Source organism: Pelophylax lessonae, assembly GCF_965119305.1.
Source record: "Pelophylax lessonae genome assembly, chromosome: 3".
NCBI lineage: Eukaryota > Metazoa > Chordata > Amphibia > Anura > Ranidae > Pelophylax > Pelophylax lessonae.
The window spans coordinates 53,021,052-53,046,036 of record NC_138770.1 but is presented as its reverse complement, the minus strand read 5'-3'; the positions used below and the strand labels follow the sequence as shown (position 1 = coordinate 53,046,036).

General features: G+C 47.7%; 1 protein-coding gene across 3 annotated transcripts in view; it reads right to left on the bottom strand.

Annotated features, from left to right (window-relative positions):
* KIF13B (kinesin family member 13B) overlaps positions 1 to 24,985 on the bottom strand; it is a 518,118-nt gene that overhangs the window by 177,512 nt on the left and 315,621 nt on the right. For all 3 annotated transcript variants that reach the window (XM_082248971.1, XM_082248973.1, XM_082248972.1), the window contains 3 exons: positions 18,788 to 18,961; positions 16,751 to 16,908; positions 8,484 to 8,616 (listed from right to left, as the gene is read on the bottom strand). In XM_082248971.1, the coding sequence (XP_082105097.1) occupies positions 8,484 to 8,616; positions 16,751 to 16,908; positions 18,788 to 18,961 (465 nt within the window). The remainder of the gene's footprint in view (positions 1 to 8,483; positions 8,617 to 16,750; positions 16,909 to 18,787; positions 18,962 to 24,985) is intronic.

The window sequence follows — 24,985 nt, the reverse complement described above, 5'->3', positions numbered from 1 at the left end:
TCTGCTGGCAACCGCTGAGACAAGGTAGGGGAGGACAGGAGGGGGGTGCCTCAGCAACAGAAAAGGTGCGAGAGCCACAAAAAAAAAAAAGGCCTGGGGGGGTCAGATTTGGCCTGCAGGCCTTGTATCTTACACATGTGCTTTACACAATAGTAGTAACAGAAAAAAGCTGCTCAGGTGAGGCAAAGCACTCCGGTGCAGGTCAGATCCGCCATCCAGTAGTCAAGTAATCAAAGAGAAAGTTTGACCGCGCTCAGGAGAAGATGAAAATGGAAGTGTTTAATTCCCCATAGAACTTGAATACATACAGTGCATCATACAGACATGGGACAGGTTGACGCGTTTCACGATTCTTATGGTTATGAGTAAGCGATCTAAAGAATCGTGAAACGCGTCCACCTGTCCCATGTCTGTATGATGCACTGTATGTATTCAAGTTCTATGGGGAATTAAACACTTCCATTTTCATCTTCTCCTGAGTGCGGTCAAACTTTCTCTTTGATTACTTGCTTTACACAATAAACCCATTATCCCTATTTGTAGGTAGCTACCTGCAAATACCATAAGAAAGGTCAATCAAGACTGACAGTTCAATAATATAATGTAATACTATAAAAGGAGAAGGCCTGTGTGGGCTTTGGAAAAACGTAGGTATGTTTTTAGTATATTTTATTAAACTTAATTAAAAAGTTTTATTAAAAAAACTGTCTGGTAGTGTATAAATATCTAATCACACTGAATGCATGCTGTGATGTAGCGATAGTTTTAGGTGTATTAGAGTGCATTCTAATATGGTAGTTAAAGCTCTCGGTTTACTGTGTGCCAGGGATACAAGGGGCTCTGCAAGTGCACAGAAATTGCTAAGAAGATCTTCTAATGGGCTTTCAGGAACCACAGGGTGTCCGCACTTGGGCGATATTCTTAGTTTGAACAGACTCGTGTGTCTGGCAGGTTTATTTTAAGGCTGAACTCCAGGAAAGCAGACAAAAGTCATTCCTATGCTCATTAAGCTCTCTCCTTCTTGCAGAGCATGTCATTGGCTCCTAACGTTCACCTACTCTTCCCATCGGAGTGCTGTGTAATACAAATGCATTGAAGATGCTAGTGGCTACATCCATACTGATCCAAAGACTCCCACACTATAGGTCATTGCCGTGGAGCAAGCAGGCACTTCAGTAGTTCTGCTTTCATGATATAGATCAGGGATATGCAAACTGTGGCCCTCCAGCTGTTCCAAAACTACAAGTCTCATCATGCCCCTGCCTCTGGGTGTCATGCTTGTGGTCTTGCTATGCCTCATGGGATTTGTAGTTCTGCAACAGCTGGAGGGACACAGTTTGCATATTCCTGATACAGATGCTTGTTTTGACTCAGAGGGTTTGATTAAAACCAAAGTAGGCCAGTCAACTAGCATTTTCAGAAGAAGGTAAACAAGCAACCTATACATTTTTCTCAGTAAGTTTTCTTTAAACCTTTGCAAAAAGGTAACTTATTTCAGTGTGGGGGGTGAGGGTCCAAGGGTTTCCCATACCTGAGTGTGAAACAACTGCATATGTAGAGGAGCTCACCCATCACTGCTGGCCAGTCAAAGCCTGCAAGAACAGATGACCAATAAGCTCAGAAAACTGGATGCAATTGTTGCGGATTGCATAGGAGATGAGCATCCCTGGCCATGCCTTTCATCTTCTCCTGTCTTGGTGCTCAGCCAGATCGTCCTATTTGTGCCCCAGCTACTTAATGCTGTTGCTATGAAGGTCCACTTGTCCCTCCTAGGTTCACATCAGAGCATATCTAGCACACTTAAATGTATTTAAACCAAAACACAAAAAAAGGACAATGGGCGCATAACAGGTTTTTAGGAATAAAGTCACAAGAATACCTGCCAAAACTTCCAATGGAACTCGCAAGGATCCCTGACCGGACTTCCAATGGCACTCGCAAGGATTCCTGCCATGACTTCCAATGATACTCGCAAGAATCCCTAGCAGGACTTCCACGTACTGGCAAGAATCCCTGACAGGCCTTCCAAGTACTGGCAAGAATCCCTGACAGGCCTTCCAAGTACTGGCAAGAATCCCTGACAGGCCTTCCAAGTACTGGCAAGAATCCCTGACAGGCCTTCCAAGTACTGGCAAGAATCCCTGACAGGCCTTCCAAGTACTGGCAAGAATCCCTGACAGGCCTTCCAAGTACTGGCAAGAATCCCTGACAGGCCTTCCAAGTACTGGCAAGAATCCCTGACAGGCCTTCCAAGTACTGGCAAGAATCCCTGACAGGCCTTCCAAGTACTGGCAAGAATCCCTGACAGGCCTTCCAATGGTACTTGCAAGAATCCCTGACAGGCCTTCCAATGGTACTGGCAAGAATCCCGGACAGGCCTTCCAATGGTACTTGCAAGAATCCCTGACAGGCAATCCAATGGTACTGGCAAGAATCCCGGACAGGCCTTCCAATGGTACTCGTAAGAATCTCTGTCAGGCTTTCCAATGGTACTCGCAAGAATCCCTGACAGGCCTTCCAATGGTACTCCCAAGAATCCCTGTCAGGCCTTCCAATGGTACTCGCAAGAATCCCTGTCAGGCCTTCCAATGGTACTCGCAAGAATCCCTGTCAGGCCTTCCAATGGTACTCGCAAGAATCCCTGTCAGGCCTTCCAAAGGTACTGGCAAGAATCTCGGACAGGCCTTCCAATGGTACTCCCAAGAATCCCGGACAGGCCTTCCAATGGTACTCCCAAGAATCCCGGACAGGCCTTCCAATGGTACTCCCAAGAATCCCGGACAGGCCTTCCAAAGGTACTGGCAAGAATCCCGGACAGGCCTTCCAATGGTACTCCCAAGAATCCCGGACAGGCCTTCCAATGGTACTCCCAAGAATCCCGGAGAGGCCTTCCAATGGTACTCCCAAGAATCCTGGAGAGGCCTTCCAATGGTACTCGCAAGAATCCCTGACAGGCCTTCCAAGTACAGGCAAGAATCCCTCCCAAGAATTCAAGAACTCCTAAAAAAAAAATATATATTGCTCCTGCACTATAGTTACATTTGTAGGTCTGTAGCCAAAATACTTACCTTATTTTAAATTGTGCTTCTTAGTTTAGGAAAGGAAATATGTGTAAATACATTATTATATATATTTTTTAGCTACAATAGGTCTCTCTTACATAATGCTTTGTGATGTAAGGCCTATTGCAGGGGATTCACATGTGTATGTTTGCTTGTATATATATATATATATATATATATATATATATATATATATATATATATACACACACACACATACATATACACACACATGCATACATTTTTGTTTACCTACTCATTATGACTATTTTATCAGTCCACCCATTGTGGGAGGGGCTTGTAATAGAGATCACATGGCTTTTTGATGATATAAAGACCAGCTACCTGCATTCCAAATCCATCTCTAAAGAGGGGACACCCCTCGAAACGCATCAGCTTTATTTGGATGTTTCCATTCCACAACTGTCACTAACCCGCAAACCATGCTGAGTGGAGCATCTGGCGGATATATATATATATATTTATATATACACACTGTGTGTGTGTATATATATATGTGTGTATATATATATATATATATATATATATATATATATATATATATATATATATATTTATTTTGCTTGACATTTCATCCTGTGAGTATGATGTGTATACATTTTTAAAAAAATTAATTGTCGCATAGGTAATGCGCTAGGCTGGTGCGCCATATTTTTTTTTTTCTTCTTTTTAGAATTTCAGAGCTCTTACTCTAAGAATCCCTACCAGGACAGCCAATGGTAGTTGGAGAACGCCTATCAGGACTTCCATAGCTTCCTGAAAGGAAACTGGCATGTCCCCTGTCTTAAGGGGTATTTAAGCTCCAACCTTTGAAGTACCTAGTGCTCTTTCTTATGTACAGCTATCCTCTGCGTAAAGGAGCTTTTATACTTTGATTGGCTTGCTTGTTGTTGACCCACATTGACCTGACTACTCTCTTCTCTAAGAACTGCCTACGACCTCTGCCTGGATCTGACTATTCTTCTGCCTAGCACATCATGTACAGTCCCCACACTGTAGCCATTCTGTTTCAGCTACCCCCCCCCCCCCCCCACCTTTGTGGAGCAATCCTAAAGGGCCGCAACCTGGTGATGGACCACTAGGGTTTCCGGTCCATCAGGAGCTCTGGTGAAGCCCAATTGTTAAGAATCTGTGGGGGTTGCTGAATGCCTGCAGGAAGGAGCGGAGAAGAAGCGTGTGGGGTGGCTGAATGCCTGCAGGAAGGAGCAGAGAAGAAGCGTGTGGGGTGGCTGAATACCTGCAGGAAGGAGCGGGCATTCAGTGGATGCAGGGGGAACAAGGAGGGGATCCGTTCCTCTAAATGCAGCTGCCCCCGCCGCTCCTCCTATCCAGTATACAAAGGGGCCACACGGGCCCCCTGGAGCATGGGGCCAGGCCGCAATTGCGACCCCTGTAGGTACGCCCCTGGTTCATCCACTGACTACTCTGTTCTCTCATCCTATCAGCAAATATGCACGCAGCAGAGCTGATTAGCCATTTCCTCTCCCAGTCTGAGCTCTGCAGTATACAAAAATACATTTAATGGTTTATTAATGACCACAGAGCTGCATTAATCTGGAGTCCAGCTTTAAAGCGATTGGTTTCTAGGCCACCAAAGTGATTTGGCTCCCATACTTTGCTCTGAATCACGGCGTGGAGGAGTGTAAGAGGCAGCCGCCTGTGTACAGGAATGTGCCGAAAGCCTTCCCGCAGCGAGCAGGCTAATTTGAATTACCGGGTAATTAGCTATAAACTTTAGGGAAAAATTAGCAGAATAGCAGAGACAGTAATTGCAGCAACAAGGTGAGGGAAAGTGGTTATTACGCAGCTCGGGAGCAATTAGATGCAGCTCAGACATTTCCTGGCAAGCCCTGGGAGACCGGTCTGCTGGAGGTTTTTAATCCTCTGCCTCGGCAATAAACAAGGTAAATGCTTGCTTAATTTACTTCAATTAATGCAGGCACAAAGCAATTCATTACCCCGCTACTCTACACAAGGTAGAGGCCGTAGGGTATCGTTTCCTCCGCTCACTGCAGGAGGGGCGTGCGAGTAATATAGAACCACCACCATATAAAAAACACAATCCACCAACACCGGCACAATCCAATGCACAGACACGGCTGTGACAAGACTGCAAAACAACGTCAGCGCCAACTTCATTCGAACGGGAAAGTACAATGCGCACATTTTATTGATGGCCTGCTTCAGACCGCTGGCGCTTAGCGTTAGGAGACCATTCAGAATATGACGGGCTGTAAGGCAGGAACATTGTGTCAATGCTGCAACTAATTTGCAGGTGTGTTGGGTGCTATTAGAATGGTGTGCACTGTGTTACCGCAACACGCTGGTGTAAATGAGACCAACTGTCATTTTTGTAACAACTTTCACATTTTTTTAAAAGCAGAATAGACACTAGGGAACGCTTACAAGTTTTCTGCAATTATATCCCATAATATATCAGCTGTACATGGAAAGTAGAGTTTTCAGTGAATCGGCCAACTCAGACTTGCATTTTGAGATGGAATGGTAAAGAACAGCTCAGCAGGTGTACAGACACAGGAAATCAGTACAGGGATGGTGGGAGCCCCTCATAATGTTTACAGCAGGTGTACAGACTGAGGAACATAGGATAGGGATGATGGGAACCCCTCATAATGGAAACAGCAGGTGTACAGACCCAGGAAATTAGCACAGGGATGGTGGAAACCCCTCATAATGGGCACAGCAGGGGTACAGACCCAGGAGCTAAGCACAGGGATGGTGGGATCCCCTCATAATGGGCACAGCAGGTGTGCAGATCCAGGAACTCAGGATAGGGATGGTGGGAACCCCTCATAATGGAAACAGCAGGTGCACAGACCCAGGAACTCAGCATAAGGATGGTGGGAACCCCACATATTGAGCACAGCAGGTTTGCAGATCCAGGCACTCAGGATAGGGATGGTGGGAACCCCTCATAATGGGCACAGCAGGTGTACAGATCCAGGAACTCAGCACAGGGATGGTGGGAACCCTACATAATGAGTACAGCAGGTGTACAGACCCAGAAACTCAGTACAGGGATGGTGGGAACCCCTCATAATGGAAACAGCAGGTGTGCAGATCCAGGCACTCAGCACAGGGATGGTGGGGACCCCTCATAATGGGCACAGCAGGTGTACATACCCAGGAACTCATCACAGGTATGGTGGGAACCCTTCATGGTGGAAACAGCAGGTGTATAGACCCAGGAACTAAGAACAGGGATGGTGGGAACCCCTCATAATGAGAAAAGCATGTATACAGATCCAGGAACTTAACACAGGGATGGTGGGGGCCTCTCATAATGGCCACAGCAAGTGTGCAGATCCAGGAACTCAGCACAGGGAAGTGGGAACCCCTCATAATGGAAACAGCAGGTGCACAGACCCAGGAACTTAGCACAGGGATGGTGGGAACCCCTCATAATGGGCACAGCAGGTGCACAGACCCAGGAACTCAGGAAAGGAATGGTGGTAACCCCTCATAATTGGCACAGCAGGTGGACAGACCTAGGAAATCCACACAGGGATGGTGGGAACCCCTCATAATTGGCACAACAGGTGGACAGACCTGGGAACTCCATAAAGGGATGGTGGGAACCCCCTATAATGGGTACAGCAGGTGTACAACCATAGTAACTCAACTGACAGGTCTTTATAATGTATGTTCAGCGGGCACTCCTTGACATAAACGCACAAAGAAACAAAGCATTCTAATGTGCTTTAGTGGGTCTCATTTGCATATTTTAACAAGCATTTCACAAAGCATTTCATACACTTTTAGGTACAAAAAACAACACCAGGGTTTCTTTGACAGTCTAAAGCTGCCTTTCTCAGCCAGGGTTTTGTACTGAGGTTGCTGGGGGCTCTTTTAGAAGAGAACAGTGGAAGATTAATCTGCTGCCTACACAGACTACCAACATAAGGGTTCACTTCTACACTGACCATCCATGTAAGAGATCCTTTATACACAGACCACGAACGTAAGGGTTCACTTCTTCACTGACCACGAATGTAAGGGTTCACTTCTTCACTGACCACCAACGTAAGGGTTCACTTCTTCACTGACCACCAACGTAAGGGTTCACTTCTTCACTGACCACCAACATAAGGGTTCACTTCTTCACTGACCACCAACATAAGGGTTCGTTCCTTCACTGACCACCAACATAAGGGTTCACTTCTTCACTGACCACCAACATAAGGGTTCACTTCTTCACTGACCACCAACATATGGGTTCACTTGTTCACTGACCACCAACATAAGGGTTCACTACTTCACTGACCACCAACATAAGGGTTCACTTCTTCACTGACCACCAACATAAGAGTTCACTTCTTCACTGACCACCAACATAATGGTTCACTACTTCACTGACCACCAACATAAGGGTTCACTTCTTTACTGACCACCAACATAAGGGTTCACTTCTTTACTGACCACCAACATAAGGGTTCACTTCTTCACTGACCACCAACATAAGGGTTCACTTCTTCACTGACCACCAACATATGGGTTCACTTGTTCACTGACCACCAACATAAGGGTTCACTACTTCACTGACCACCAACATAAGGGTTCACTTCTTCACTGACCACCAACATAAGAGTTCACTTCTTCACTGACCACCAACATAATGGTTCACTACTTCACTGACCACCAACATAAGGGTTCACTTCTTTACTGACCACCAACATAAGGGTTCACTTCTTTACTGACCACCAACATAAGGGTTCACTTCTTCACTGACCACCAACATAAGGGTTCACTACTTCACTGACCACCAACATAAGGGTTCACTTCTTTACTGACCACCAACATAAGGGTTCACTTCTTTACTGACCACCAACATAATGGTTCACTACTTCACTGACCACCAACATAAGGGTTCACTTCTTTACTGACCACCAACATAAGGGTTCACTTCTTTACTGACCACCAACATAAGGGTTCACTTCTTCACTGACCACCAACATAAGGGTTCACTACTTCACTGACCACCAACATAAGGGTTCACTTCTTTACTGACCACCAACATAAGGGTTCACTTTTTCACTGACCACCAACGTAAGGGTTCCCTGACCACCAACCCACCAACGTAAGGGTTCACTGACCACCAACGTAAGGGTTCACTGACCACCAACGTAAGGGTTCACTGACCACCAACGTAAGGGTTCACTTCTTTAATGACCACAAATGTAAAGGATCGCTTCTACACTGACAACCAATATAGCGAGGACAGACAGACCCAGCCTGGTGAAACTGCTGGTGTCCTCCAGATTTCTGCAGCAGGTCTTTGCAGTTATTTTAGATACGGATGATGCATATATTCCATTATCTGCACCTCCGCCCTCGTCCTTCAACAAAGCAGCATGTCAGTACAGATAATTTCAGTCTTACCTGTCTCAGCTGATAGATGCCTCCCGTCTGAACGTCTTTAGCAGGAACAACCTCTACAGGACAGTACTCTCCATTCTCATTTAATTCCAATATCTGTACCCATAATTCCACCTTCCTGGTGACTTCACTCCACCTGACGAGTAACATGGACCAGATTAGTGTGGCACTTCCATCTCTGCACAACACACACACACACACACACGCATGCACACACGCACACTCTGCTTTATTTAGAGGAAGCCAAACATGAATAAAACCATGATAGGCAGCAATAATTTTTTCCGTGTTCTCCAACATCTCAGCTTAAACTTAGCCCGTACCAATTTTTACAGCTTAATCCAATTAGTAATGAGTTTTTCAATTGCACACCTAGTATTTCAATATCACCCACCAGGTCAAGTCCTATTGGTGTCTTTATCTGCTCTTGTCAGTGCAGCTTAAACTTTGACTGCAACCAAATTTAATGGAATGTGTGAACGTTTGGTTAATTTATTTTACTCAAATCCACATAGCTTACATATACATAACACAAGGTACTAAAGGGGTGTGATCAAATGTTATTACTGACATTTTGAAATACCCTCTACACACTGCTCTACACCCTTACATATTTCCAGCAAAACTTTTGCATAAAAAAATGGATATTTGTTTTGTGTATACTGCAATACATGTTCAAGCTGGCCAACTGCGTCCAAGGGACCCCTCTCTGGCCAACTGCGTCCAAGGGACCCCTCTCTGGCCAACTGCGTCCAAGGGACCCCTCTCTGGCCAACTGCGTCCAAGGGACCCCTCTCTGGCCAACTGCGTCCAAGGGACCCCTCTCTGGCCAACTGCGTCCAAGGGACCCCTCTCTGGCCAACTGCGTCCAAGGGACCCCTCTCTGGCCAACTGCGTCCAAGGGACCCCTCTCTGGCCAACTGCGTCCAAGGGACCCCTCTCTGGCCAACTGCGTCCAAGGGACCCCTCTCTGGCCAACTGCGTCCAAGGGACCCCTCTCTGGCCAACTGCGTCCTAGGGACCCCTCTCTGGCCAACTGCGTCATAGGGACCCCTCTCTGGCCAACTGCGTCCAAGGGACCCCTCTCTGGCCAACTGCGTCCAAGGGACCCCTCTCTGGCCAACTGCGTCCAAGGGACCCCTCTCTGGCCAACTGCGTCCAAGGGACCCCTCTCTGGCCAACTGCGTCCAAGGGACCCCTCTCTGGCCAACTGCGTCCAAGGGACCCCTCTCTGGCCAATTGCGTCCAAGGGACCCCTCTCTGGCTAACTGCGTCCAAGGGATCCCTCACTGGCCACCTTCGTCCAACTGATCCCTCACTGGCCACCTTCGTCCAACTAATCCCTCACTGGCAAACGGCGTCCAACTGATCCCTCTCTGGCAAACGGCATCCAACTGATCCCTCTCTGGCAAACGGCGTCCAACTGATCCCTCTCTGGCAAACGGCGTCCAACTGATCCCTCTCTGGCAAACGGCGTCCAACTGATCCCTCTCTGGCAAACTGCGTCCAACTGATCCCTCTCTGGCAAACTGCGTCCAACTGATCCCTCTCTGGCAAACTGCGTCCAACTGATCCCTCTCTGGCAAACTGCGTCCAACTGATCCCTCTCTGGCCAACTGCGTCCAACTGATCCCTCTCTGGCAAACTGCGTCCAACTGATCCCTCTCTGGCCAACTGCGTCCAACTGATCCCTCTCTGGCCAACTGCGTCCAACTGATCCCTCTCTGGCCAACTGCGTCCAACTGATCCCTCTCTGGCCAACTGCGTCCAACTGATCCCTCTCTGGCCAACTGCGTCCAACTGATCCCTCTCTGGCAAACTGCATCCAATTGATCCCTCTCTGGCAAACTGCATCCAACTGATCCCTCTCTGGCAAACTGCATCCAACTGATCCCTCTCTGGCAAACTGCGTCCAACTGATCCCTCTCTGGCAAGCTGCGTCCAACTGATCCCTCTCTGGCAAACTGCGTCCAACTGATCCCTCTCTGGCAAACTGCGTCCAACTGATCCCTCTCTGGCAAACTGCGTCCAACTGATCCCTCTCTGGCAAACTGCGTCCAACTGATCCCTCTCTGGCAAACTGCATCCAACTGATCCCTCTTTGGCCAGTCCACACTCTACTCTGAAGTGAATACTTACCTGCTTCTAGCATTTTTTGGATGGACACATAGTGCCAAGATAGGGCAGACAGACATAATGGGTTGAGAAAGGTAAGAGATGTTAGCGTGGAAAAAATGGGATTTTTGACTTACGGTAAAATCCATTTCTCTGACGTTCATTGACGGACACAGCTCCTGATCTTCTTAACCATTGGGTTATTCCTCCTTGAGAGGAAGCTTCCAAGGAACGCTGATGACCAGCCGCACCAGATGGGTGTACCAAGCCCGGCGAGGCCAGTCTGGGGCCACTAAGATGTCCGGAATGCCTTCTGCCTCGATCCTGCACAGACGTCTTGGGAGAAGCTTGAGAGAAGGGAAGGCGTAAATCAGATGATACTGAACCCACGGGGCCACCAGTGCATCCGTGGCGTGCGCCAGAGGATCCCTTGACCGAGCCATAAACCTGTGCACATTTCTGTTGAGCCGGGACGACAACAGATCCACCTTGGGGATGCCCCACCGGAGACACAACTGATGAAACATCTCTGGATGAAGGGACCACTCCCCTTGGTCCAACACCTGCCGACTGAGGTAACCGCCTGCCAGCTTTCCACCCCGGGAATGTGTACGGCGGAGAGGGCTGGAACGAACCGTTCTGCCCACCTTAGAATGCCAGGTACCTCCAGAGCCACCAGCACACTTCTTGTGCCCCCCTGGTGATTGACATAAGCCTCGGCCGTGGCACTGTCTGATTGAATGCGCACTGGACATCCCTGAAGACCATCCGTCCAATGTTCCAGGCACAGTCTGATTGCTTTGAGTACCAAGACATTGATCGGTAGTCTGGACTCTGCAAAATTTCTGCTCAGGGGGTCTGGACACTGGAAGAGGACGCCTTCCCAGCCGGAAAGGCTGGCATCCGTGGTGACCACTGTCCAATACAAGGGGAGGAAGGATTTTCCTAGCCGAAGATCCAAAGAACAAAGCCACCAAATTAGGGACTCTTTCATTCCCCAGCTTAGTCGGATCCGATATTCTTGTCCCATTTGGCAAGAATCTCACTTGCAGGGACCTCAGATGGAACAGTGCAAATGGAACTGCCTCAAAGGTCGATACCATCAGGCCCAGCACCCCCACGCAAGTCCAGAGGGATTACCATCTGCTGGACAGCAGTAGACAAATTACAGCCTCCAGTTTCTGGAGTTTGGCCAGAGAAAGGAGCATTCAGGCTAAGGCTGAGACCAGATATAGACCCAGAGAGTCCAGCTTTGTGGACGAAACCAGAGCAGGCTTTTGAAAATTCAGAATCCAGCAAAACAAACTTCTTCAAAAAGGGACTCCTCATGGGGGTATCGCCTAGCAAAATCACTTAGGGACCCCAAGTGGACGCATTGGTCATCCCCACTATTTAGTGGCAATCCTGTCAAAATAGGAGGTGAAAGGGAACACCTTTTCTACTCTGGATGGCATGTGAATGACAAAGGGAACCTGCGCCTCCGTCGCAGCTTCAGCTGCATCCTCCATCTTTAAGGTCCCACGCACAGCTACAATCATTGCATCCACCAGCGCCTTTTCGTATGCAGTTGCAGAAGTGGAGGAATCCTCCTCACCATCTGAGGATTCAGGGCGCGTGTCGCAGACCAAGCAGGGTGACCCACGTCCGCAGCGGCCGAATCAGATTCAGGATCTGATGAGACACATGAGGCAAGGGAAGGCAGAGGCGGGGGGGCACTTTCTGCTACTCCGTCACCCGAAAACCACCTTCACCGGGGCACCAAGGACTTTAGGACCGCAGTCAGTGCATCGATGGCTGGCAGGGACCTGGAGGACCCTGCAGGCTCAGAGAGGGGATCAGGTGGGGAGATGTGCTTCAAAGACTCCATGAGTCACCAGAGGGACCCCACAAAAAAGTGTAAAACACTGCTAAGGGACAAACCCCACCGCTCTGGCAGCCCACCAGGTTGCCAGCCACAGAGCTCAAATCGATCCTCAGTAGAGAGGGAGATGACCCCACCAGACTTACCATCCCGCAGAAACCAGGCAGCGCAGCTACCAGAAGAATCTGCACTGCATGAACGGCAATAAGGAAATAAAAAGATCCAGGAGTTGGCACCAGGGGAGGAGGGGCTCCCACCGCCGAAATCGCCGCCCAGAGGGCTCCACTGTCATGGCCGCCGGAATTTCTAAATTGCAAACCACCAGAAAATGGTAGCTGGACTACACAAACATGGCCGCTGTGCATTAAGCACACAGGTTACTAGAAAAAGGCAGCTCCACGAGGATCCCAGGGACCCAAGAGGGACCCCTAGGCCTCAGAAAACTGTCCCGCCCCCATCGCTAGCAAAGCACCCTGCCCTTATCCTAGGCGGTGAACCACGCCACCCCACAGCCCCAGCGTCAGTGGAGGGGTGGGGGCAAGATGGCTCACAGGGACCACCAGACCCATGAGGGGGGGTGCCTAACGGGAAGAAGGGAAACCCAGGGGTCCAACCGTCCCATGGAGGGTTCCACGTCCACCCCAAAACCCTCCAGGGGGAAAGTTACTTAATATAACAAGAACCAGACGGGCACCGCTCCTGACAGAACCTCCTCTCCATCGAAATGGGGTGGCTGTCGGCCAGTAAAAACGATGGGACGTGAGACAACTCGCAGGCCAGCCCCTGTCCGGTGGGGGCTATGTTGCGGCGGACCGAGCGCAGAGCTGAGGTCTGCGTGTGTTTGCTGGCCAGACTTGGGTGACCACTGGATCTGGATAATCCAGCCCGTCGCCAAGTCCGTCAGTTGATTGTAGATCTCACAGGAAAAAACCCAGGAGAGAAAAATTCTAACTAAAAAGAAAAAAATTTCCAGGACCAGAGATCCCAGCAAGGAACTAGGTCCTTACTCGTAGCTAGGACAGCAGAGAGGAGGAGTATACCCCCTGGGACTGCCCATAGCCATAGTCAAACTTTTTTTCTGCCTAGTGTCCTACACCTGTAGGGGGCAGTATAACCCAATGGTTAAGAAGATCAGGAGCTGAGTCCATCAATGAACGAAAGAAAAAAAAAATGAAAAAAAAAAAAAGAATAAAGCAAGAATAACATCATAAAGCATGGAAAATGAAAGTGAAAAAAGGATAAAAGAATGATAAAGTAAGGAAAAAAGGAAAGAAAGGATAAGGAAAGAAAAAAGGGGGAAGGGGCATTTCAGGAAAGGGTAAAAAGAAAAGATTAAGTTGGGGTAAAATGAAAAAAAGAAGAGGGGGAGGGGGAAGAATCTCTGTTTTTTTTGCAAACGTTTGCCAGAAATATGCAATGGCATACACCAGTGTGCAAAGGGTTACTTACGTATTTTAGGTGTTAAAAACTGTACTGTACCTCATTTATGGAAACCAGCCCAATGGAAGCTATCGTGATGTATCCCACAGGGAGAATTGGGATTATGGCTGTCATTTTCAGTTTAAAAGTTAGAAAATAATGAACAAAACATGACTAACTGTTGTGGGCAAAGACACAGAAGCTGATCGATGTAATCGGGAAGAAAGGAAAAATAAGAATGGCAGTGTTGTCTGGGGATAGTAAAATCAATCTGCCAATCAGTCAAATCTTTCATTAAATCCAGCCTCCATTGGCTGCATGCCTGGCCTGAGTAATTGACTCACAAAAGGTAGTTAAACTGGATCATGACCCATTATGATCGGAATTCAGAAAGAGATTTGCTACGTAATAGTGAACAATTAATAATGTGCACTGTCCCTAAAGCAGTACCCTAAAAAAATCTACCTTTGTCTTAAATTCTTTGTGAAATTGGGCAGTGCATTTCCTGTGCCTAGGCAAGCCTAATATCAGCCCATTTCCTTTGCCTAGGTACTCCAGGTCTGTATCCTCATAACTGTAAAATCAGTCAAAATGCAGTGTGAGATCATCTAAGGTAGTGGTTTTCAAACTGTGGCTCTTTGCTTGCTTTTATCCAGCCTTTGGGGCAGGGTTTTCGTCCACGGATACCAAAAAATGGGGCACTATTGCCCCCCGACACCAAAAACGGGACGCAATTCCTCCCAACGATGGAGCACCATGCCTCCCAATGACACCAACGATGGGGCACAATTCCTCCCACTGACACCAACGATGGGGCACAATTCCTCCCACTGACACCAACGATGGGGCACAATTCCTCCCACTGACACCAACGATGGGCACAATTCCTCCCACTGACACCAACGATGGGGCACAATTCCTCCCACCAATACCATTATTGGGGTACAATTCCTCCCACTGACACCATTGATGGGGTACAATTCCTCCCACTGACACCATTGATGGGGTACAATTCCTCCCACTGACACCATTGATGGGGTACAATTCCTCCCACTGACACCAATGTTGGGACAGTATGCCTCCAGCTGACACCAATGATGGGGCACAACTCCCCCTACTGACACCAAAAATGGGGCACAATTCCTCCCAATGACACCAATGATGGGGCGCAATTCCTTTCACTGACACCATTGATGGGGTACAATTCCTCCCACTGACACTAATGATGGGGCACTATTCCTCCCACTGACACCAATGTTGGGACAGTATGCCTCCCACTGACACCAATGATGGGGCACTATTCCTCCCACTGACACCAATGTTGGGACAGTATGCCTCCCACTGACACCAATGATGGGGCACTATTCCTCCCAATGACCCCAATGATGGGGCACAATTCCCCCTACTGACACCAAAAATGGGTCACAATTCCTCCCAATCACACAAAAATGGGGCACAACTCCTCCCAATTACACAAAAATGGGGCACAATTTCTCTCAATGACATCAATGATGGGGGTAATTCCTTTCACTCACACCATTGATGGGGTACAATTCCTCCCACTGACACCAATGATGGGGCACAGTTCCTCCCACTGACACCAATGTTGGGACAGTATGCCTCCCACTGACACCAATGATGGGGCACTATTCCCCCTACTGACACCAAAAATGGGGCACAACGTCTCCCAATTACACAAAAATGGGGCACGATTCCTCTCAATGACACCAATAATGGGGCACAATTCCCCCTACTGACACCAAAAATGGGTCACAATTCCTCCCAATCACACAAAAATGGGGCACAACTCCTCCCAATTACACAAAAATGGGGCACAATTTCTCTCAATGACATCAATGATGGAGGTAATTCCTTTCACTCACACCATTGATGGGGTACAATTCCTCCCACTGACACCAATGATGGGGCACAGTTCCTCCCACTGACACCAATGTTGGGACAGTATGCCTCCGGCTGACACCAATGATGGGGCACAACTCCCCCTACTGACACCAAAAATGGGGCACAATTCCTCCCAATTACACAAAAATGGGGCACAATTCCTCCCAATGACACCAATGACGGGGCGCAATTCCTTTCACTGACACCATTGATGGGGTACAATTCCTCCCACTGACACCAATGTTGGGACAGTATGCCTCCCACTGACACCAATGATGGGGCACTATTCCCCCTACTGACACCAAAAATGGGGCACAACGTCTCCCAATTACACAAAAATGGGGCACAATTCCTCTCAATGACACCAATAATGGGGCACAATTGCTCCCAATGACACCAATGATGGAGCACAATTCCTCCCAATGACACCAATGATTGGGCACAATTCCTCCCAATGACACCAATGATCGGGCATAATTTCTCCCAATGACACCAATGATCGGGCATAATTTCTCCCAAAGACAACAATGATGGGGCACAATTTCTCCTAATGACACCAGTGATGGGGCACTGTTCCTCCCTCTGCCACCGTTGAAGGGGCACAATTCCTCCCACTGCAACCGTTGATGGGGCACACTTTCAACCACTGACACCAATGGGGAGCTATTGCTTCCACTGACACCAAAGATGGGTTATTTATTACCACCAACATTGGGACCTTTTCTACTCCCAAAGGCCATAGTCCAGCCCCCCCTTAATTCTGAAGGATAGTAAATTGGCTCTTTGTTTAGACAGTTTAGAGAACTCTGACCTAAGGCACTGCTGCCTCTAACTGCTAGTCTCACCGGATTTGGAGTGTCATAATTCTGGAGTCCCATAATTCTACTGAGACGATTGTATCATTTTTGGCTCTGCTTTTCCTGGATCAATGTTACATTAGACAGAAATGAGCAGAGAGCACAGCAAAGCCCACCTGTCCCTCAGGCTGCGTGTTTTGGCCTGTATTATCCCCAGATCCCAGAGGGCAGGATTCTTGCGGGGGTCGTTTTGCTTGTGTCCATAAACCTCAATCGCCAATGCCCCTTCAGTCAGATAATCCAAGAAATCTTCTGTGATGTTAACAGAAAACTCCTAAATGGAAAAAAAAAAACAGAAACCGGGTGAGCTAACAAAGTGTATACAAAGCCAACATGTTTTATTTTCACTTTAAGAGAGATTTCCTAACATTTTACTGTGTCTCCAGGGCAGGAAGTTAAGGAGGATCTTTCCAGTGGGACAACAAAACTTACAACCAATCCCTACACCATAAAAAAAAAAAAAAGTCCTATATTCACATAAAACTTTAAAGCTGACCTCCAGCCTTTCCTTCCGACTTGCACAGTTGTACAAGATCCTCTCCTGTTCTAAAATGGCATACTCTGATTTCACTGCACACTGTGAGCTTCTGACAATGTGCATCAGAAGCTGCAGCAAGTCAGACAGAGGTAGCCTCATTACCGAGCAGAGGGGATGGGCTGAGCAGGGCGAGGCGGGGGCAGGGGTTGGCTGAGAGGGGCGGGGACGGGCTGAGCAGGGGGGCGGGGGCAGGCTGAGCAGGGCCAGGCGGGGGCAGGGATGGGCTAAGCAGGGCCAGGGACAGGCTAAGCAGGGCAGGGCGGGGGCAGGGACAGGCTAAGCAGGGCGGGGACAGGATGAGTAAGGAAGGGCGGGGCAGGGATGGGCTGAGCAGGACGGGGCGGGGCAGGGACGGGCTGAGCAGGGCACGGGCAGGCTGAGCAGGGCGGGGCAGGGACAGGCTGAGCAGGGGCGGGCTGAGCAGGGCAGGGCAGGGGCGGGCTGAGAAGGGCAGGGCAGGGACAGGCTGAGCAGGGCGGGGCAGGAATTTTTTACTGAACACCAACAAAGGTACTAGGAAATGCCTGTGAGCAGCTACATTGGGCTGCACAGCGCAACCATTGATGGTGCGAGATAGGAGGGTTGCTGAATACCTGCATTAAATTGATTTTTCTAATCAGACATTAGGCAATCCAATTCATGCATAATATGAAAGTTTATCTTTTCTTTTTCTATGAAATTAAATAAAACTCCAGTTAAAATTAAAAATGTGACAAACCCCAGGCAGATATTAAAGACACAAATGAATGCAGCTCTGTATTCATAAATACATCATTACACTTTTTTTTTTTTTAATTGAAAGCAGTGAAAGTACCTCCAATTTTACCTGGTATCAGTCCTCTGCAGCCCTGTATAGCAGGGAAAGAGAAGCAACACAAGGAGCCAATCAGATGTGCTCTGGTGCAAGGAGCAGACTGGCCGAGGTGTCATCAGGCCCTATGTAAATTTAAATTGTATATGGGGCAAGGCAATGAGGAATTGGGGTCAGGGGTGGGGGGGCTGATGTGGGAAGAAGGGAAATTGATTTGGCAGAACAGATGGAAGTATGGATGTATGCGGTAGGTTCACAGGATCTTAAAAGCTGAATTTTACCCTTATGCCCCCCTAACCCCCCCTCCCCCACCCAGCAGCACATTTGGCATATCATTTTTTTTGTGGGGGAGTGGGTACCTAGTTTTGATAGGTTCATGCTCCCACTTTCGCTCAAATCAAAGTGTGGCCCCCCTCTCTTTTCCTGTAACCTTTTGGGACATGTCACAGGTCCCAGAAGGCTATGGGACCAGTCACAAAGTACAGAGCAGCTCACACATGGGAAGTGGGAAGCCACAAGGAGTCACAGCCGGTTTCTCTAATATAAACATCGCATCACCGGGGACCTGAAGACCGGTGAAGAACTGGCCCAAGTGAGGACAGTGTTGGATCCTTGGACAGGTAAGTGTCCTTTTATTAAAGGCTGCTGCTCTCGTGCACAACACTGGATTGAGAGCAAAGAAGGTTTTTAGCTCACTGCATAGAATGCATTAAAAAGGTAAAAAAACAAAAACTTAAGGCTTTAGAACCACTTTAATGTGAACACATGGATGGGCAATACCAGCTGAGCAGTTCCTGTTCACACCTTGCAGTGATCGAAGACAACCATACATTGGGGTTCCTTGTTGACAGGGGAGGATGTACTTGGGTCCACCTCAGGGGCCACATTGATTGGCTCTGGCTGGTCGTAGAATGTATAGTGGCAGAACACAAAGTTGGAGAGGTGCTGCGGCAAACCCGTGGCTTGAAGCACTTTAACCTGAAATAAAAAAGTAAAAAAAAAAGTAATGTATACGAGTTTGGGTGTTTCCAGTGAATAAATATATATTGTGTGTGTATTTGGGTGTTTCCAGTCAAGAGTACAGTTAATACAACAGCAAATGAAGACACTGTAAATTTGTCTCCCCCAAACTATCTGACCGCCTTACACAAATGTATATCCTTCACCGTGCTTACCTCACTCCCCTTTTGACAGCCAAATACCGACAAGGCACCTCCGACACCTGCCCTATGTGGAGACTAGACCAAGGGACTTTCAATCACTTAATTTGGAGCTGCCCGGAGCTTCAGGGCTTCTAGGCGCAAGTCGTTAAATTCCTGCGTGACACTATGGGCTCACCCCTTTCGTTGTTCCCCAAACCATGTTTATCTTCCCCGATACTAGTGTGAATAAATTCACTACCATATTTCTACCATATTTCTACACAAAACTTTATTCTTGGCTAGGAAAGTGATAGCGAGACAATGGATGCGTGACAGACCCCCCCACTTTCCACGACTGGCTCAGGGAGGTTAACGACACTCTACCCTACAAAAAACGAATATATGCCCATCGTGGATGTCCCACAAAATTTAACAAGATCTGGGACAGATCGGTGCAAGCCTCGGAGACCTGTTCTTGAATCCGTGACCACTCCCCCGCTCACTAAGCCACTATATTGTCTACCATATATTTGCTACTGGCCATTGCTTTTATTGAAATGCTGTGCCATACCTATGTCTCATGCCCATGGCGTTTATCCAGTCTACTTTTTTACCTCTCAGTAACCCATATGACATGTTGTATTCTCACAAATGCTTACGGATTTGCTTGATCCTATGTTACCCTGTTACTCGTTTCTTTTTTTTTTTTTTCTTGTACAAAAGTTTTTATTTTATAAAAGGCATAAACATACATCAAGGTAAGGTATGTGCGTACAATACGAAAAAATGGAACGTATGAAACAGGTAGCAGCAAAACAGGATACAAGCATAGGGCATAAGCCAAACTTAGAACATTGTAGACTAAATAAAAGTTTATCAGCATAAAGTTGTTAGGGACCAAAAGTCCCCCCTAGTGGCATATAGAGCAATAAAAACAACAGGAGAAGAAATCCTAGAAGGATCCATTGAGCAAATGTAGGCATGGCCTTAAAGTACCGAGCCAGAGGAGAAAGCAACACAAAGAGACAAAGGAAAAAGAGAGGAAAGAAAGAATGAGAAAAGGAGACAAACAAAGAAAGAGACGACAATAGAAGAAGACTAAAGAGAGGATGGGGAAAAGGAAGGGAGAACGGGTCCTGCAGGGCGAGCGTCCAGGGGGCATTAAAGGGAGAGAAGAATGGTCTGAAATCTGGAAGGGGCAACATTCGAGATCCAGGGGTCTCTTTTTTTTTTTTTTTCAATAAAGAACCAGTTTGATTAAAAAAAAAATGAAGACACTGTAGACAATTGTGCTTATCCAACCTTGTGGTAACAGTTTGGTAAAGGCCCTTTTCTGTTCCAGAATGACCTTGGCCCCGTGTACAAAGCCAGCTCCATAAAGACCAGTTTGGTGTAGAGGAACTTGAGTGGCCTGTACAGAGCTCAATCCCATTAAGTACTTTGGGATAAACTGGAACTATCTCACCTGCCTTTGGGATAAACTGGAACTTCTCATCTGCCTTTGGGATAAACTGGAACTTATCCCACCTGCCTTTGGGATAAACTGGAACTTATCCCACCTGCCTTTGGGCTAAACTGGAACTTATCCCACCTGCCTTTGGGCTAAACTGGAACTTCTCACCTGCCTTTGGGCTAAACTGGAACTTATCCCACCTGCCTTTGGGATAAACTGGAACTTATCCCACCTGCCTTTACAACTAAGCACAAATTGCCACAAACACACCCAAAATGCTGAAAGCCTTCCCAGAAGAGAGGAGGATGTTAAAGCAACAAATGTCCATGGTTTTGGAATGAGATGTCCAACAAGCTCATATAGGTGTGACAGTCAGGTGTCCACAGACTTATATATATGATATACATATGTATACAGTATATGCAAAAGAGGGAGGCCCACTTGTGACAGACCCAACCAGGACAGGGGCTTTTGGAGAAGACTAGGGGAAGGCGTCCTACTCACTGATTATGGCCCATGGAGAGAGCAGATCATTCTCCAACGCTGGACAACCACGTGATGAACGCTTGAGGCTTGGATTATGTCTCTGAATAAGGACAATACAGCTTCCCTTCTGGAGTGGATGGAAAGGTGTAATATTAATTTTGTACAGGTTAATGGTCAGAGGGAATATGGTGCGCGAACTCTGAAAAGCGTAGTGTCATCCACAGACTCCGGTGAAGTCGGGCAGCATGCCCTGCGTTCCAGCGTGGTCCTTGGCATTCATCTCTATCCGGGAACCCGGAAGACGGAGGATCCCCAGCACAGCGTCCACCCGTCTATCCGATCAGGATCAAGTGTTCCACTCTCCAGGACCCCTGTGACTGTTTCCATCTCCTGACACATCACCGGAGTTTACAAGCCTTCATATATCTTCATCTAGTGAGTTGTTACTTACTTGTGTCTTATGCTTTAAATAAATGCTGCACTTAAAGGCGCTTTGTTTTCTTCTTTTCAGAGGGAATATGGTGGCCCTCCTGCATATTGGGTTGGAGAAGCTCATTCACTTGGGACAGAAATATTTATCAATGTTTTTTTTTTCCTCTCCTATGCGGCATAACTTGTCCACAGGATTATTTTCGATGAATACCAGTTCAGCCATTTTGTGCTCTATTGATGGGTCCTACTTTTAGCAGGGATAATCTGTTGCCTTGTGTAAACGAATTGAACACAGAATGCAGTGTGATCTTTCTGGAACTTTTATGCAAAGGCCATGCATATTAAAAAAAAAAAAAAATAAGCATAAGCTAAAACACTGATTTATAGGATGGAATATGAATGTTCGCATAAAAATATTCTTAATCCTCTAATTACTTAACCCTGGTCACAATAAGACAAGGATAATTCAAAGTTACCCTGACAAATAGATAGGAGCAATTTTTAACAAATGGTAATGATATTCGACCACGAAGGGTCACTAATACACAGAACGAGCATCTGATTAAAAAGTAATGCGTGTCTATGGGTATAGGTCGGGTCCTGACCTGACCTTCTTACGGGAACTCGGGAAATGTTCTCAGAATTGTCCTCAGTGTGCCATTACACTTGGACAGGACTTGATCATCCAGTCACACGGGGTTAAGAGTCTCAGAGATTAATGAGTGAAAACAGCGGTCCCATCACCTCTTGCAATAAGTCATGGAGTATCCTTATTCAGATTTGTCTGTCATTTAAAGTGGAACACCAGGACAAGCTGAAATATTCTCACCAAACAATTTATCAAAAATACTGTAAGACCGTAGAACCATAGAGGGTACAATGAGAAGTAACTAAAAGAATCAAAAAGCCCTCCAATTGAATCAATGCGTGGCATAGTAAAGCCATCTTAGAACATCACATTACCCAACAATAAAAGGATTATTCCTCATTTCAGGAAGGTGTGCAGATCTATTGCTTTATGCCCCATCAGTCAAACATATATCCAGATAGATCCGCTGCTGTATAAGGCAAATATAGTCTAATATTATAGAACCATTCATTCCAGATTGAATACAGCTGTTTCAGGATTTTTTGTCATCAGTGCAGTGAATAAAAACCATGTCTTCTATAGAGTAGGGCCCAATGAGACCGCATAATCAACAGGTTAAGGTGAGAAGGAATCAAATAAATCAAAAAGCCCTCAAACTGAACTGGTGAAAAGCACAGTAAAGCCTTTTTACAGAAGGTATTCACCGGTCTCATTCCATCTTATATCCGAAAAATAAGAAGCTCATTCCTCATTTCAGGACAGTGATCTATACAAGGGGTCTCCTCAACAAAAGGGCCAGTTTACTGTTTTTCAGACTTTAGGGGGGTTGCAGGGGGGGGGGGGGTTTGGAGGGAAAGGCTGTAGCCAGGGGAAGTAGAAAATGCCTCAGCATCAGTGGGCATAAACAAGGTCTTAGGCTTGATAGTCAGTAGGAGTAAAAACAATTAATTATCATTGGTTGTCTATGGGAGGGGGACTAGGGCCCCATCGTTGGGGGGTCTACGGGGGGGGGGGGGGGTGGGTGGGGAATAGGGCCCATTCTTTTGGGGGTCTACGGGGGGAGGAATAGGGCCTCATCATTGGGAGGTCCACGGGGGGAGGAATAGGGCCTCATTGTTGGGGGGTCCACGAGGGGAGGAATAGGGCTCCATCCTTGGCAGTCCACAGGAGGAGGAATAGGGCTCTGTCCTTGGCGGTCAATGGGAGGAGGAATAGGGCCCCGTCCTTGGCGGTCAATAGCGGGAGGAATAGGGCCCCGTCGTCGGTGGTCAATGGAGGGAGGAATAAGGCCCCATCGTTGTGGTCAACGGCAGGGGGCGGAGGAATGGGGCCCCACCGTTGGCGGTCAACGGGGGGGGGGAAATGGGGCCCCTTCGTTGGCGGTCAACAGAGGGGGAGAAATGGGGCCCCATCGTTGGCGGTCAACGGAGGGGGAGGAATGGGGCCCCATCGTTGGCAGTCAACGGAGGGGGAGGAATGGGGCCCCATCGTTGGCGGTCAACGGAGGGGGAGGAATGGGGCCCCATCGTTGGCGGTCAACGGAGGGGGAGGAATGGGGCCCCATCGTTGGCGGTCAACGGAGGGGGAGGAATGGGGCCCCATCGTTGGCGGTCAACGGAGGGGGAGGAATGGGGCCCCATCGTTGGCGGTCAACGGAGGGGGAGGAATGGGGCCCCATCGTTGTTATCAGTGGCAGGAACAGGGCCCCATCATTGACGTCAGTGGCAGGAACAGGGCCCCATCATTGACGTCAGTGGCAGGAACAGGGCCCAATTGTTGGTGTCAGATGTTTTGTTTTATGTTATGGATTTGCAGCCCTGAAACTGTATTTGTTTGCTGCCTTGCTAAATAAATGTGCAGGGCTAACCTGCTCTCACTGTTCCCGACTTATATATTGTTTACCACTGCCACTACCAGGGAAGCCTGTCTTCCTTTAAGATATAATCAAAAATATGTACAGTAAACCCCCCTCCATTGCGGGGGTTACGTTCCGGACCCAGCCACGAAAAGTGAAATTCCGCGAAATAGAAAAACCCTATTAAAATGCATTGTAGGCGTGTTTATTTTACTGTCACTGTACGTGTAAAAGCATTTTAAGGTCTTTAACTACTTGCCTTCTGTGCACTTAAACACCCTTCCCATCCAGACCAATTTTTAGCTTTCAGTGCTCGCACGCTTTGAATGACAATTGCGCGGTCATGCTACACTGTACCCATATAAAATTTTTATCATTTTTTTTCACACAAATAGAGCTTTCTTTTGGTGGCATTTAATCATCTCTGGGTTTTTTATTTTTTATAAAAAAAAAAGAAAAAAGACAGAAAATTTTGAAAAAAAAAAAAGTTTTTCTTATTTTTTGCGAGTAAATTTTGAAAATAAATACATTTTTCTCCTTCACTGATGTGCGCTGATGAGGCGGCACTGATGGGCACTGATAGGCTGCACTGATGGGCACTGATGAGGTGGTACTTATGGGCACTGCTGAGGTGGCACTTATGGGCGCTGATGAGGTGGCACTGATGAGGAGGTACTAATATGCCGCACTGATGAGCACTAATAGGCGGCACTGATGAGCACTGATATGCGGCACTGCTGGGCACTGAGAGGTGGCACTGCTGGGCACTGAGAGGTGGCACTGATGGGCACTGAGAGGTGGCACTGACGGGCAGCACTGATGGGCACTGGCGGGCGGCACTGATGAGCACTGGCGGGCGGCACTGATGGGCACTGGCGGGCGGCACTGATGGGCACTGGCGGGCAGCACTGATGGGCACTGGCGGGTGGCACTGATGAGCGGCACTGATGAGCAGCACCATCAGTGCCCACACTCAGTGCCCATAGTGCTGCCAGTCAGTGCTCATCAGTGCCTAGGTGAGCAGGCACTGACTGGAAGCACTATG